This window comes from Chelonoidis abingdonii, chromosome 3, assembly GCF_003597395.2.
Source record: "Chelonoidis abingdonii isolate Lonesome George chromosome 3, CheloAbing_2.0, whole genome shotgun sequence".
NCBI classification, from domain to species: Eukaryota; Metazoa; Chordata; order Testudines; family Testudinidae; genus Chelonoidis; species Chelonoidis abingdonii.
The window spans coordinates 183324635-183340106 of NC_133771.1; the positions used below are offsets into that span (position 1 = coordinate 183324635).

The following is a 15472-nucleotide window of genomic DNA, read 5'->3' on the forward strand; positions in this document are numbered from 1 at the left end:
GAGGTGGAGTACCAGGAGCGCTGTAGCCCTGGAGTCAGAGCACTCTGTGCCTTGCCAGTGTGAACAAGTAGTGAGCTAGGGTTCCTGGTGTTGCTTTAATGTGCTCTATTTATCAGCAATGTCTAGAGCCTGGCAGAGGGGTCCTTTTATCTTTTATATGTTGACATTAAAATAAAAACATAAAGTAAAATCTGATTGTTTTGCTTGTTCCTGAGATGTTTTAAATTTTTATATCTAATAAATACACAGATGCAGGTCTCACACACAGAGGTTTTTAAGGCCTAACTGGGATGATTTAGTTGGTGTTGGTTAGAGTGACCAGATGAGAGGGAGAAAATGTTGGGACACATGGGGGTGGGTGTCCGCTGGCGGAGCAAAAAAAAAAAGGCGAGTGCAGCGACAGGGAAAAAAAAAAAGCCGAGTCCTGCCAGCAGAGCAGCAAGGGAAAAAAAAAATAAAAAAGATGAGTTCTGCCAGTGGAACGAAATATTGGGACAAATTGCGTCCCGACCAAAGATCAGTCGGGACGCGGGACAAACACCTAAATATCGGGATGGTCTCGATTTTTATCAGCATGTCTGGTCACCTTAGCGTTGGTCCTGCCTTGAGCAGGGGGTTGGACTAGATGACCTCCTGAGGTCTCTTCCAACTCTAATCTTCTATTCTATGAGTCTAATAGCTATAAACAAAATCACATTAACACTTAAACTTTAATTTCCAATAATTTTAAATGGCTAATTTACTTTTCATAGTTTATATGAAGTGCAGATTCCCTTTCTGGATCTACTGCATTATAACACTACTGCAGTATCTTGGTCACAGACAGTACATGGGAAGGTTTGAATCTGGACAGAGAGACTTTTCATTACTTTGCATATCCCTGCTCTTTTTTTCTGGCTGTGGCAGAGACTTTTTTTAGGAGCCGAACTACTTGTCAGGATCTCTTTAACCTGCGCAAATTAAAATCCTCAATTTTGTGGTACCATACATTGAACTCCACATCAAATTTCTTCCATCAAGGGATTCTGGAGTCATCTTAAACCACGGGTGGAACTTTCTGAACTTTTGGAGAGAGTGTTTTATACTGAAGGGGATTTTGTGGTTTGGTTATTTATACCATGCATTACTTTTGCTTCCCTTTTCTCTTACTGCTTTTCTAGTAACTTTTCTTCCATATGCAGCTCTCTGTCCATTTAGGCCACCAGTGCCTAATTTTGTGGGATCAACTTGAATGTTTTTTGGGATGTTGTGAGGTCCTATGATTTGTGTTGGCTAGTTAATTGGCTGGTTTTTAGCATTTTGGGAGATATAAAAATGTTGTAGAAGTGCTTTGGGGATCATATGATGTTACTGCAGGGTAACATATAGCCACAATCTCATCAGCTGTAAAATGTCATCGCATCATACAATGACGACAATGTAAATATCACAACAATGCCACAGCTGACTTTGTCACACTATTACAAAGTTAAAGGTGGAAACCATATTAACCATCTCCCTACTCTGATATTTCTGACTGGGATTTTTTCTTGTGCCTGATGGTGGCTGTAACAGAATTTAAAGTAACATTTTCAAAAGCATCTTTGAATGGGAGTTGTGCTTTGTCACTTAAGGTTTGTCTACACTGCTGCTGGGAGCGAGTATCCTCACTTGGGAAGACAGATTTGCTCTAGCTCAGTTTGAGCTAATGTGCTAAAAATAGAAGTGTGGATGTTGCAGCTCTGGTGGAGACTTGAGCTGGCCACCGAGCTCAGACCCATGGCATCGGGTGGGCCCGAGAACCCAAGCTGCTGCCCAAGACACCATGTCTACCTTGCTATTTTTTAGCAGGCTAGATAAGGGAAGCTAGCCTTGTCTGTCTGTCTGAACCAGGAAGCTCACTCCTAGACATACCCATAGATGCTTTCGACGAGCTCCACCCTTTAATTTATGTTTGCTGTTAAATAGAGTATTAAACAGAAACTCCTGTTTTTAGCTTTTTAAGTAGAAAACAGAAGATAAAAGCTGTCAAAATCTTGTTGCTAAACAACATAAACCCAAGGACAGATGGAAGTTTCTATTTTCAGTCATTCTCTTTTAATCACGACAAATGTATTTCTTATATTCATGCTGTTTTTCCTGTAACTGTTTGGTACTGACCTCAGTTTTGAATGTGATTGTATGATCCAGAGTTGTGTTGAGTATATTCCATTAGCACCATATATTATAAAACAGTCTCAATCACCCAGGGAAAAGTGAAAGGGACTGGTTACAAGACTCTCTTAATGAAACTGACAGTTAGCATAAAATCCTCTTGCAGCTAGGGATATTCTCTCCCTAATGCAAGGTAAAATTTTAATTTTGATAAACTTTGGAGAACAGGCTGCAAAGCACTTCTGCTGCTTCCCATTACACTCCTTGTCACTACTACAGGTCATGAGAGCCATTGGGAAACATATCTTGTTGCTTTTAAGATAGCAGATATTGTAATTAACTAAACAGTGCATAGGCATCATACAAAGAGATTACATGATCATAATAAATGTATGCACAAAATTGAAAAAAGAAATGAATCTAGAGTTATATCAGTTTTTCCAGGTAACTGTCCCATGCAGGTTTTTTCTGAAAGGAAATAGTGCATTACTTGTGATGCAAGAAGAAACTATTCTACTTTTTATATGTTCAGTAAGCGTTATTAGTATATTTTGGCTTTCGGAAATCCTACATTACAAATATGACCATCTGCCGAGTCAAATCGTGTGCTTAGAAGTTTAGCCCATAAGCTATCCAAGTATTGGATAATCCTTCAATGTCACAAAAAATCCATGTATATCAGTACAAAGATTTCATTAATTTTTTTGTTTCTGCTGCTGCTTCATTGCTTAGGTCCATTTAGTTTTTACTGCTTCAAATGGGCCACAAATCCCAGGCAGCTATGAGGCTGAAAGCTTTCTTATGCATCCTGTAGTGTTCAATAACTTGTCTCAGAGACATCAGAGTAGAACTGATCCAACAGTGCACTGTTAGCTAATTGAGTTATGGGAAATGCTGTTATACAGTCACTACCCCACGAAGACCTAAATGTTATGTCATCACCTATTCTTAGATTTCTCTGTCAAGAGCCAAGTTAGATTTTAAATAAAAATGACGCACCTAGTCTTAGATGACATGCTTGTATTGTACAAAAGTGACTTCAGGATGATTGCCATAGTCCATGCTTCTAGGGCCAAATTCGAATTTGTTATAATCAGGTGTAGGTCCACTGATGTGAATGGAGTTACAACTGCTTTACATCATGTCTGAACTTGCTCTTTACGGTCAAATTTAGCTCTCTGACTGTATCACTATCAATTTGGGTGGGGTAGCTCTGTTGAAGTCAGAGAGGTCACTCTCCAATCAGTGGACTTATTCAGGAATTACCAAGTGAAATTTGCTGCTTAGAGCTTTTTCATATGTAGATGAAGTGTCAGTGCATGCCAAATCACTATATCCAGTCTTCTTGGAGAAGTGAAAAACTTTCTTAAAGAAACCCCAAATTAGGAACGTTGTGCCTGGGATTTTGTATTTTTTTTTCGTGGCTGGGAACCATACAGAACTAAGTAACTCTGCACAGCTTCAGTCTGAAATCAGGAAAAACTTGGGGCTACTGGCCAAGTTTTGGGCTTACCTGGAACTCAGAACAAAATTTAGGGGATGCAAACTCATAAACTAAAACTAGTGGGACATAAACTTGCACAAATCCCTGTGAGCTCAGATTGAGTTTCACACTGCTTTAGAGTAGCCTAAAAACTGCCATGATTTGGAAATGCTGGGGGAAGAGGAAGAAAGCTTTTGATCCTTGATTCTCCTGCATTACTCCTTGAATAAAGAGAAAGATTGGCTCTGAAGTATGTAGCCAATATAGTCGTGAAAACATTACTTAGATGTCAGTGGCTAATGTTACAGGAAGACAGGATGTGCATGTTCTGAATAAGTGAAGCTTAAAGAAAAAGTAGGAAGGATGATCTATTCCAGGGATTGGCAACCTTTGGTATGTGGCCCGTCAGGGAAATCTGCTGACGGGCTGGGGTGGTTTGTTTACCTGCAGCGTCCGCAGGTTCGGCCGATCGCAGCTCCCATTGGCCTGGAACGGCGAACCGCGGCCAGTGGGAGCTGCAATCAGCCGAACCTGCAGACTCTGCAGGTAAACAAACCATCCCAGCCCATCAGCAGATTTTCCTGATGAGCTGTGTGCCAAAGGTCTGTGGTCTAGTCAGTGTATATGGCACTAATCTAAGCCTCAGGAATCCTGGGTTTGGTTCCTGGCCAAGCCCCAGATGTTTTGTGTAACCTTGGGCAAGTCACTTAATCTAACTTGTGTCTCCGCTTCCTATCTGTAAAATGAGGGTGAAACTCCTGTACTTCACAGCTCTGTTGAAGATAAAATCCATGAATGATTGTGAGGCACTTGATAGTATGGTGATGAGTGCTATGTAAGTACTGAAGTAGAAATGACGATATGCTGAAATTTGGGCATTGTTTCGACAGCTGTACGTGGAAAGCAGGTCTGTTTTTGTGGACAGCTGCTTTATTTTTCCTGAAACATACCAAGTCATGTGTTTTTTTTCATGCCTGGAATTTTTCAAGATCATTGCTGTAATGCAGCTATTGTTTCAGTTTATTTCCACATAGGACGTATTTAAAAAACAGATATGATTCATCTTACTCTGCACCTACTACTAGACACTTTAATTGATGCCATGAAATTTGCTTATTCAGGAAGCAAAGACAAATATGTTTTGGTGGTGTTAAACCTCTTCTCTAATGTGTTTTTACATTAACAATGTTTTTGTTATGTATTGAGATCATAGTCTGCGCTGCACAGGACACAATGTAGATTTAGTCGTTGGTTATAACAAAGTTCAGCTTGGATCAACTCATATCTGTCACTCAGGCAAGTTGTGTTCACACCTTGCTTTTCTCTTTGCTACCGTGCTTTTTCCTTTCATAAATAACTTCTCTTCGAGCCAATGGTCCAAGTCATAGTCAAAGATGCAAACATTTTTTAGCCAAATGGAAGGGTCAGGTTCAGACCTGCCATGAGCAGGCGTAACCCCCATTGCATTCAAGTTGTGCCCACTGTTACCCAAATTGAATTTGATCCATCAACAACTGCTTCTGGAACCACAGGTGACATAGGTGGCCTCCTACCAGTATCTTTATAGGCATTTGAAAAAGTTGCTTTCAGATTTGCACTTTGCTTAAAACGATGCAAGTAACTGGTTTCTACACTGCGTAATTGCAATGCACGCGTTTTAGACAGCATTTCAAGATCACTTGATAGCTTTTTGCATTGCTTTTTAGGTGATGTTGGGATATGGGAATATTTTTTCACTAATTGTCCACTAGGTTCTATTTAAAGTGAGGATTTTGGTGTTGAAAGCCCTGTATAGGTTTGATCCTAGCTCTCTGAGAGACCACCTCTGTCTAATTTATTTGAGGTCTTCACACTCTCATCAATGTAATCTCTAAGCAATGAAGTACGAACATTTATGCCAGCATGAAGTGGAATTGCTAATAGACACTGCACCTTCCATTTCTGGGATTATCCATGAAGGGCCTGATCTGAAGTCCAAGACTCTCCAGGTATGTTTGTGCTGCAGCTGGGAGGCATGATTCCCAGTATGGGTAGACAGATTTACACTAGCTTTCCTCAAACTAGCTCGCCGAAAATAGCAGTGTGGAGGTCATGGGCTCTGGCAGCATCTCAGCCTAGCCACCAGAGCTCAGACCCAGATGCTGGTCAGGTTTGGATTTGGGTGGCCAGCTTGAGCAGCTGCTAGTGCAGCTGCATCTGCGCTGCTATTTTTAGTATGCTAGTGTGAGGTGTGGCAGCACAAGTCTGCCTACCTGCTCTGGGAATCGATCTATCTGCATTGCAGGCATATCCTAATTGACTTCAGTGAGCTTTGGGTCCATGGCAGCTGGAGCCTTTGAACTAAGTCATTTGATTTAAATGTCTTTGAGCTGCTGGCACGAGGTGTGCTTAGTGGAAGGTACTCAGTTCTAAAGTAAGTTTTCCCTCCCTTCCTGCTTCCCCCTCAGTGACCCAGTAGAGGTAGAGAGTGAAATCCTGAGACCATTGAAGTCACTGGCAAAACTCTCATTGACTTCAGTAGGTCCATGATTTCACCTTGAGCTTCCTGGCCTTTAGAAGTCAGATGAAGATCTGTTTGTCTTCACAAGCGTTTGAGAGGGCAGAGGCTGTTTATATGGAGAGGAACTGGTTTTTGCCTGTGATAAAAGTACGCATTTGACATGTGTGTATCCTGAATGAAGTGGAAAGGTGTGTTTTTTTATAAACCTTGTAAGTAAGGCTGTGTCATCAGTACTGGAGCATTCCATTTAACTCATGAAATCCTTTGTTAGAAAATAATTTTCATAAATTTTCTTGGAGTAACAAACTGAGAGGAGAAGAGAGAGTTTGGAATAGCTGATGGAAGCTGCCTACTTGGTAGTGGAAATGAGTTCAGAGCTCAAGGCTCTGTCTTGGGCTGCTGGGTGAAGGAGAGGGTGAGACAGAGAGAGAGAGAGAGGCATACACACACTGGATAGAAAGAACACTTATTTATATCTGCTGTGACACCTTCAGCTACTCAGGAGATGCAGTATCCTGGGGTTGGGCAGGTGGGAGGGAGAGTACTGATTTTTCAGATTCAAAGGCCTTTATTGAAAGTCCAAGTAAACTTTATGTGAGGCTGGTATGAATGAAGCCCTCAAAGTATTTTTCTTCCAAGCAGCCATATGTGGAGTACTATAGAACTTGTTCAAAAGCAAACATCAGCTCAGACTTCAAAGCCTGTCTTTGCACCTGTGCTTCTGATCTCCTAATATCTTATATTTAAAAACTGCAAAAGGAGATAAATAGTATTTCAGTAGTAGTATTTTTATTTCTATTTCAGAAATTATTACAAATGTCCTCACTAAATATTTAACACTTTACTGATATTCGTGGACAACCTGTCAACCAAGCCATCCTCATCCCATGTCTGGACAACTACCTCCTTGATCTTCCTAACACCCATCTCCCCCTCTCCTTTCCTCCCAGTCCATTCAAAGTTCAGCTTTGAGTGTTTGAGAGTTTGATCAGATCACTCCTCAGCCCTCTTTGAATCCCTCGCCTGGCTCCTTTGGTGGAAGAGCTGCAGGAACATTTGTTTCAGAGTAGCAGCTGTGTTAGTCTCTAAGGTGCCACAAGTACTCTTGTTCTTTTTGTGGATACAGACTAACACATTTATTTGAGCATAAGCTTTCGTGGGCTACAGCCCACTTCATCGGATGCATGCAGTGGAAAATACAGTAGGAATAATATATATATATATACACGTAGAACATGAAACAATGGGTGTTACCATACACACACTAATGAGAGTGATCAGTTAAGGTGAGCTATTACCAGCAAGAGAGAGAGAAACATTTTTGTAGTGGTAATCAAAATGGTCCATTTGCAGCAGTTGACAAGAAGTTGTGAGGAACAGGAGCGGGGGGGAGCAGGAATAAACATGGGGAAATAGTTTTACTTTGTGTAATGACCCATCCACTCCCAGTCTTTATTCAAGTCTAATTTAATGGTGTCCATTTTGCAAATTAATTCCAATTCAGCAGTCTCTCATTGGAGTTCTGTTGTTGGAAGTTTTTTTTTCTTTGTACTAATTGCTGAGGTTTTGGTCTAGTAATCGACGTGACCAGGTGAGATTAAAGTGTTCTCCGACTCGGTCTTTTGAATGTTATAATTTCTTAACGTTGATTTGGTGCTCCATTTATTCTTTTTTAGAAGAGATTGATCCGGTTTGGCAGTGTACATGGCAGAGGGACATGTGCTGGCCACATGATGGCTATATCACATTGTTAGATGTGCAGGTGAAACTTAGCCTTCGTTAATGTGCTGATGTGATTAGGTCCTTAGGATGGTGTCGCCTGGAATAGATATGTGGAGCAGAGTTGGCAACAGGCTTTGCTGCATAGGATAGGTTTCCTGGGTTAGCGTTTTTTTGTTGTGTTTCTGTGGTTGCTCATATGGAGTATTAGCTGTCAGGTGAGGGCTGTCTGTAAGCAAAGGGACTGGCTACCTATCTCCCAAGATCTTGTCAGAGTGATGAATTACGCTACCGTTCAGGTAAGCGTTGTAGATCCTTTGATGATGCGCTGGAGAGATTCTATGTTGGGGGACTAAAGGGGTACGGCTAAGATGTGGATTTCTTGTACTTTGCTTTGTTGGGTCTGTCCCTGTGACTTCTGGGCTTAGCTCTTCTGCTTGTCTCTTCAATCTGTTCTTCACTTCAGCATGGTGGGTATTTATGTCAGTTGTAAGACGTTTGATAGAGATCTTGTTAGGTGTTGTCTCTGTCTGAGGGGTTGGAGCATAATGCAATTGTAATTGTGACGTTGGCTCGTATGACCAACGGATTGTGTTGTCGGTGTGTCTGTGAGGAAGCTGGAGGCAGTCACTACCGTGTAAGTATCTTAGTGCGGTCAGTAGGTATTCCAGTAATAAGGGTGGTGTTATATGTGGCGGCCATTTGCTTCCATTTAGGCACTGATAGTAGTGTCCAGGAATGGGTCTTCTTGTGTGGACTGGTCCTAGGCTGAATTTGGATGGTGGGGTGGGAAATTTTTGAAGATTCATGGAATATGCCTCAAGGGCTTCTTTCCATGGGTCCAGTGATGAAAGTCATCCAATGTTAGCATCAAAGTAGGCAGAAGCGCGTAGAGGAATTAGGCTTTGAATTAAAGACGGAAGAGGATGGGGTCATTACACCAAGTCCAAAACATAGTGTGCCCCATGTTTATTCCCTCCAGTCTCTCACACCTCGCCGACTATCCTGTTCCTCACCTACTCTCTTGTCAGTACCGTCATTGCACGAAATCTGCGAATCTATTTTGATTATCACTACAAAAATTTTTTTTCTCTCCTGTGATTATTTAGCTCACCCTTAACTGATCACTCTCGTTAGAGTGTGTATGGTAACACACATTGTTTCATGTTCTCTGTGTATATATTTATCGTCCTACTGTATTTTCCACTGCATGCATCCGATGAAGTGAGTTGTAGCCCATGAAAGCTTATGCTCAAATAAATGTGTTAGTTTCTAAGGTGCCACAAGTACTCCTTTATGCAGAAACATTTGTGTGAAAGTCTATTGGATGGATTAGGTGGGCATTATTGGCAGAGTGACGGACGCAGGGGTGACCCAATAAGAGACAAGAACAGAAGTGCAGTGAGAGGTTCCCATGTTTTGAAGGGCCTTATAGGTGAGGATAAAAGGTTGGCAACAGAAGGAGCCTGTTAAGGCTGCTCTAACTTACACCATCCGGCATGGTCCCCGAGGGACTGTCCTCCAGCTGAGGATATCAGAGCACAGTGTGCTCTGGGCCACTCATCTGGCCCACCTGTTTCCCCTGGTATTCCCTCTTCGCCCTTCAATGTATCCCCCTGAGCTGGGGAGTTAGATGCAGTCACTGCTCCCTCTGCACTGCCAGAGATTCCTTTGTTTTTCAGTTTACAACAAAAACGTTACCAGCTACTCATCCCACTTCTTAACCTGAATGAGAAATTTTCTCCCAAAATGTGAAGAAAATTATGTTTTAACCATTGTTGTGACTTTCCTCTCTACGCCCTCTACAACATCATAGAATTTTGCGAATCTGCACACCACTTAATCCTCAACCAAACGGTCTTTCTCCCCACATCTGAGCAAAGATTCAACCCCAGCATGATATAGTGAAATTTCCTATAACTAGGAGAGTGAGATATTATAAATAATTCAACCTAAACTGTAGTTGTCAAAATTAATGAGCAAAGTACATTTTGTGATCCTAGCTTTGTTGTGTGTATTTACTTCCTTGCTAATTTGCAAAGGTCAGGAGACCATTATCTTCTAGTCATTAGTGTGAATTAGCAAGATTCTAATGTAATGCATTATTAGTGACTTGAGATGCAGTTTTTAGTAGCCAAAATGTATGAGTTTAGAAAAACAAAGTTCCAAGCACTTATGGATCTTGAGCACTCCCCCTTTTCCCACTTCAGCAGATGTAGATTGGGGACTGATGCGTGAGGTCTGGGGCAGTGGATAGTTGTCACCTCAGGAAGGCATTGAACCTCTGCTGGATTAGGTAGTAAGAAGTGTCAGCCCCTTACACAATGACACTTACTTCCCTCCTCCTGCTCTCCATTCCTTGCCAGTACAAGGTGGAAAAGGTGCCATCTTCACCTACTTCTCACTCCACTCCTCCCACTTGCTTGTGGGGAGTTGTCCTGTGCATGCATCTCTGTGATCCCAGTAGGTCCTCAACGGCCATGCAGGTAGGTGTTGGTGCAGTCTTGCACAGTCAGGTAGGAAGAAGGTAAAATATAGCCCATAATGCGTTGCTTCCAAACACACTGCAGCATTCCACTGAGATTTCAATGGGAGAACCACAAAAGCTTATGCCCAAATAAATTTGTTAGTTTCTAAGGTGCCACAAGTATTCCTCGTTCTTTTTGCTGGTACAGAATAACACGGCTACTGCTCTGAAACCTGTAGTTATGCTGTGTGTTCATATACTTAAATGAGACATTTTTCTCTTTCCTTAACTGTTCTTGAAACTTTTAAAGAGATTTAAATCACAAAAGCTGTCAGTGTAATGTTCTGGGAGTCAGATAATCACGCACAATTAGTAAAATTCAGAGTTGATGATGATATATTGCACTGTATATTTCATCTGTCTAGGCATTTATACTGCATTTGTCATTGTGGTATCTATCTAAACCTACACCTTCCAATGTCTAGACCCAATCAGATCTTCTTTTAAGAGCTCTATCTTGAAAGGTGCCAAGCACCCTCAGTTCCCATTGAAATCCATCATCATGGGAGCAAAGGGTAATCAGAATCTCACAGGACAGGGCCATAAGATGTCATATATTATGTATTAATTATATGGTTACTTAAGAATTCCCAGTGATCACTTTGAGAGTTGACAGGTTCTTGTCCCAAGATCAGACCCGGTATTAAAATTGCTGTATAGATGGGAATCCCGATGTGCACAGTTGCAACACTCACACTGTAAGAATCCTTCTATATTTATAATAGTTTATTAATACACTTAGCAAAGTCACGAACACTCTAATGAGGTAGAGTGAGATGATAAAGAATGTACAACTGAACATCCATATATTCTCACAATCCCTTGCAGAACAACCTGGAATGTTGGCCATTGTCTTCCTCATCGCCATTACCTCCCTCATCATCACCAGTGGCCATCATCTTGACACCGCCCAAGGGCTACATCTCTTTCTCCTCTCGCACACAAGCTGGGATACAGCTTTTATAATATGTTACTGACACCACCGTGTCTAATGCATATTTAGTAGAGATCTCTCCCCCTTCCTTATTTGTATTTCCTCACCCTACTTATGTTAGGGTCCCCTTCTCCTATATGAATTATCTCAACTTATTATCATACACATCAATTCATTGCCATGGAACTCTTGTAGTCAGATATCTGCAGATGTTAGCTCATGTTCCTGTGGTTGGCTGTTATCGTTATGGACAAAATTCCCCCTCACACGCTATTTCCAGTTCTCCAAAACATAGGGGTGACTGTTAGGTCATTTATCCAAAGTTCATGGGCTCAAGCCTTATGCTAATGGCTGAAGCTAATGTCTTACAGGGTACAGGCCTGTAGGTTCCTTGCATTACTGCTGAATATAATAAAGGCAGAATATAATGAAGGCAAGGCAGTATATATAATAAAGGCAAGCTAGCCTGATGGAATACAGTACCTATTTATTGGAGCATTTTGATTGTTCAGTCTGACGTAACAATAAACTTCCAGACAAATGTTAACGGTAATGAAGTTGTGTGCGTTGATTCCCTGTATTCTGCAATCAGAATTCATCTGTGTCTGTTCAGAAACTGAATTGGTTATAAGTGTACTTTTCTCATTGCATACCTGGCCTTAGTGTAAGTTACAGCCAAGAGTTATTTGATATCACTTCCTTTTAAAATGATTTTTCAGTCCTTGAGAGAAGTAGTTAAAATGCATGTGAGAGAGTTGACAAAGCTTCAGGGGTGAAAGTAACTTACAGGATTTACCAGTACTGCCGGAGTCCTAAGGGGGGCTTGGCCTCATCCGGAAGAGGCGTGGCCTCAAGCAGAAGAGGCGGGGCCTCTCAAGATTTAAAGGTCCTGGGGCACCTGCTGTGGCTGGGAGCTCCAGGGCCTTTTAATCAACCAGGGACTCCCAGCTGAAGAGGTGGCTGGGAGCCCCAGGTCTCAAGGGCAAATTAAAGGGCCCGGGGCTCCGGCCGCCACGTGGAACCCTGAGCTTTGTGGGGCTGGGGCCGGAATTTAAAGGGACCAGAGCTCCTGCCGCTGCGGGGAACCCTGAGCCCTTTAAATCCCGGCCCCAGCCTGGCTGCTGGAGCCGTGGCTGGGTTTTAAAGGGCTCTGGGCTGCCCGCAGCCGCGGGGCGCCCCGAGCCCTTTAAATCCAGGCCCCAGCCCGGCCACCGGAGCTGCGGCCGAGATTTAAAGGGCTCTGGGCTGCCCGGAGCCGCGGGGAGCCCAGATCCCCTTAAATCCCCGCCGTGGAAGCCGATGCGGTCCGGCACAGCGTACTGGCTCTTGCTGGTATGCCGTACCGGGCCATACCAGACCGTACCAGCTTACTTTCACCTCTGCAAAACTTATTACTCTACTAAAGTAGCTTATTGGATGTATAAAATGAAGCAGGACTGATCCTGCAGGGTGTGGAGGCCCCTTGACTGCAGTGGGAGTTGAGGTTGCTTAGCACCTCATACAGGTGCTTAGCTCTTTGTGGGTTCAGGTTTAGTGAGAGCATGATACTTGCTCTGTGAACAGTGACATGCCTTACGGCAGAGATTGCCAAACTTTTCAGGGTCACACCCCCGTTACCCCAGTCTGCGCACAGGACCGGCGCTAGAGTTTTTCGTGCCCTAGGTGCACGGCCACTTCGCCACCCTGCGCGCCACTCCCGTGGCTCCGGTGGAGCTGCCACAGCCATTTCTGCGGAGGGTCTGTTGGTCCGCGGCTCCGGTGGAGCTGCAGTAGCCATGCCTTTGGCAGCTCCACTGGAGCTGCGCACCAACGGACCCTCTGCAGACACAACTGCGGCAGGTCCACCGGAGCCGCCTGCTGCCCCCGCCCGGCAAAATGCTGCCCCCTGAAAGTCCTGGCGCCCTAGGCGATTGCCTAATTTGCCTCAATGGAAGCGCCGGCCCTGTCTGTGCACACCCCACCCCCAAGCCAGGGCTGGGAGCACAGGGCCAGGAGCGAGGACTGCAGCTGGAGGCGGGGCTGGAGCAGAACAGGCCTGGGTGGCACTCCCTCCCTGCCACATGTAGGGGCTGGCCTGGGCCACACCAGACCCCGCCCCCGAACATTATGCGCCCCACTGTTTGGGGACCTCTCCCTTCGGGTTTAAGAGTCAGTGGAAACTTTTTATTAATGGTGCATACAGGAGCTCATTAAGGGAGCACCAGTCTAAATGTTTTATTCTCTTCTCAATTACAGATTGACTTGGAGCCAGAAGGAAGAGTATATGTCGTCATAGATCTTTCAGGATCGTCAGGTGAAGGTAAGACCTTTCAATATTTTATCTTGTTCCTCCCATGAATGGTGCTTTTTAAAAAGATCTATCATGCAAATGTTGTTGGGGAAAACAGTGTATTGCAGTATAACTTAACTAATCTGCACAAGCTCATGTTAAAAAGAAAATGTTATCTTAATGAAGTATATGTTGTTGTACGTCTAAGGAATAGCAGTCCATATTAGTCCTGGAATTATAGACAGACGACAATAAAAAAATAAATAAGATAGTAACCAAGATGCAGTAGCTTAGAACTGTTTAATATACCTGGAATTTATTTCCAAGTACTTATTTGTCTGGTTTTGGAAAAAAAATATGCTATAAACCTGACACTCACTGTTAAATTTGTAGAAATAGATGTTATACACATCAAGTGTTTCATCATACTAAATTATTAGTATTTTCTCCACTAAAGTATTCCCTTTCTGAGCAAAGTGCATAAGCAAAATATTTTCATAATAGAAGAGTAGTGGTTTGTATTTGTATTTGGTAATACAGCACTTGCATATTGGCTTGGGGAAAACCCTAGAAATCAGGAAGATGAGTATTCCATGGCAATTAAAGGTACTCCTCAGCAACTGTTTTTGCTAGGGATACTGCCAGCGGCTTCAGTGGGGGCAGGATCGGGTCATATATGGTATGAAACTAATTTACAACAGTCCAAACAATTAAGAGTCCCAAAGCTCTTCTGTGTATTGTCTCAAACATGCTCTTTATCAAGATTTTAGCTGCTGAAGTGTATTTGGTGGCATGGGGTCTTTTTTGGTGAGTCAGTTTAAGCTGTGTTCTTTTGAATAGTTATGTGTAATGCAGCCTATCTAAACAGTGTCTGTTGGGTCAGATTACTCAATGCACGTTCAAGAGGGCCCTGGCAGGAGGAGAAATGCGGAACAGGAGTAAGCTACAGTTGTTTTGCCTGGATCACTTAAGAGATCAACAGAAGAATGTTTTGCATGTGTCATTTTGGTGTTCAGAAAGGAATAATTGCTTTCCATGGGTAATTGCTAGAAGTTGCAGAAGCACATACTGTGCTTTTGTCTTATTTTTTAAAAAAACGTATTGTTTACAGCTTTTCTTATACGCCTGTGGCCACATAGGGCATTCTTCACACCCTTCATTCTTACATAGAAACTGCACACATGATGCTTTAATAACAAACACATGCCCCCTAAGCAATTCTCACTCATGCCTCGAAAAGTTGTAAGACAATCTGCTTTGTTGTTTTACTCTCATAGATTGATTAGCCAGTGTCTGCAATATGTGGAACAAATTTCATGTTAGTACAAATAGCCATATTTTTTTCTTTTTAATTGCTGTGTCAAGTTTAGAGCTCATAGAAGTAAGGATCTAACAGTCCATCATGGTGTGTGCAGATGTTCTTTAAAGCTTCCATTTGCAGTTCATCAATAAGATTTTAATTCTGACTGGCAACAACCTCACTATTTCAGTCCTTTATCACACACTGCTAGTGGTGCTGAATTGCCATTGGATTTTGGTTTTCTTTTTTATATGAATGGATGTCCCTAGGCTCTTTAAAACCTTAGGAAAAAAGAAAATCCTTTTGGAGAGGTGCACAGAATATAATAGAGATGAAGCTAATACAATTCTATAGCAAAAATAATTTTACAGAGTTTATCATTTTTTGTGCAATTCTATTATCTTTAAACAATCCTACAGAATTACATAATTATATACATTTCTCGTATAGACTTTAAAATAAGGCTGTCAAGAGATTAAAAAAATTAATCACTATTAATCATGCTGTTAAGCAATAATAGAATACCATTTATTTAAATATATTTTGGATGTTTTCTACATTTTCAAATATATTGATTTCAATTACAACACAGAATACAAAGTGCACA

General features: G+C 42.3%; 1 protein-coding gene across 2 annotated transcripts in view; it reads left to right on the forward strand.

The window, feature by feature from the left end:
* PRKCE (protein kinase C epsilon) overlaps positions 1 to 15472 on the forward strand; it is a 560544-nt gene that overhangs the window by 152085 nt on the left and 392987 nt on the right. For both annotated transcript variants that reach the window (XM_075064369.1, XM_075064370.1), the window contains exon 2: positions 13532 to 13595. In XM_075064369.1, the coding sequence (XP_074920470.1) occupies positions 13532 to 13595 (64 nt within the window). The remainder of the gene's footprint in view (positions 1 to 13531; positions 13596 to 15472) is intronic.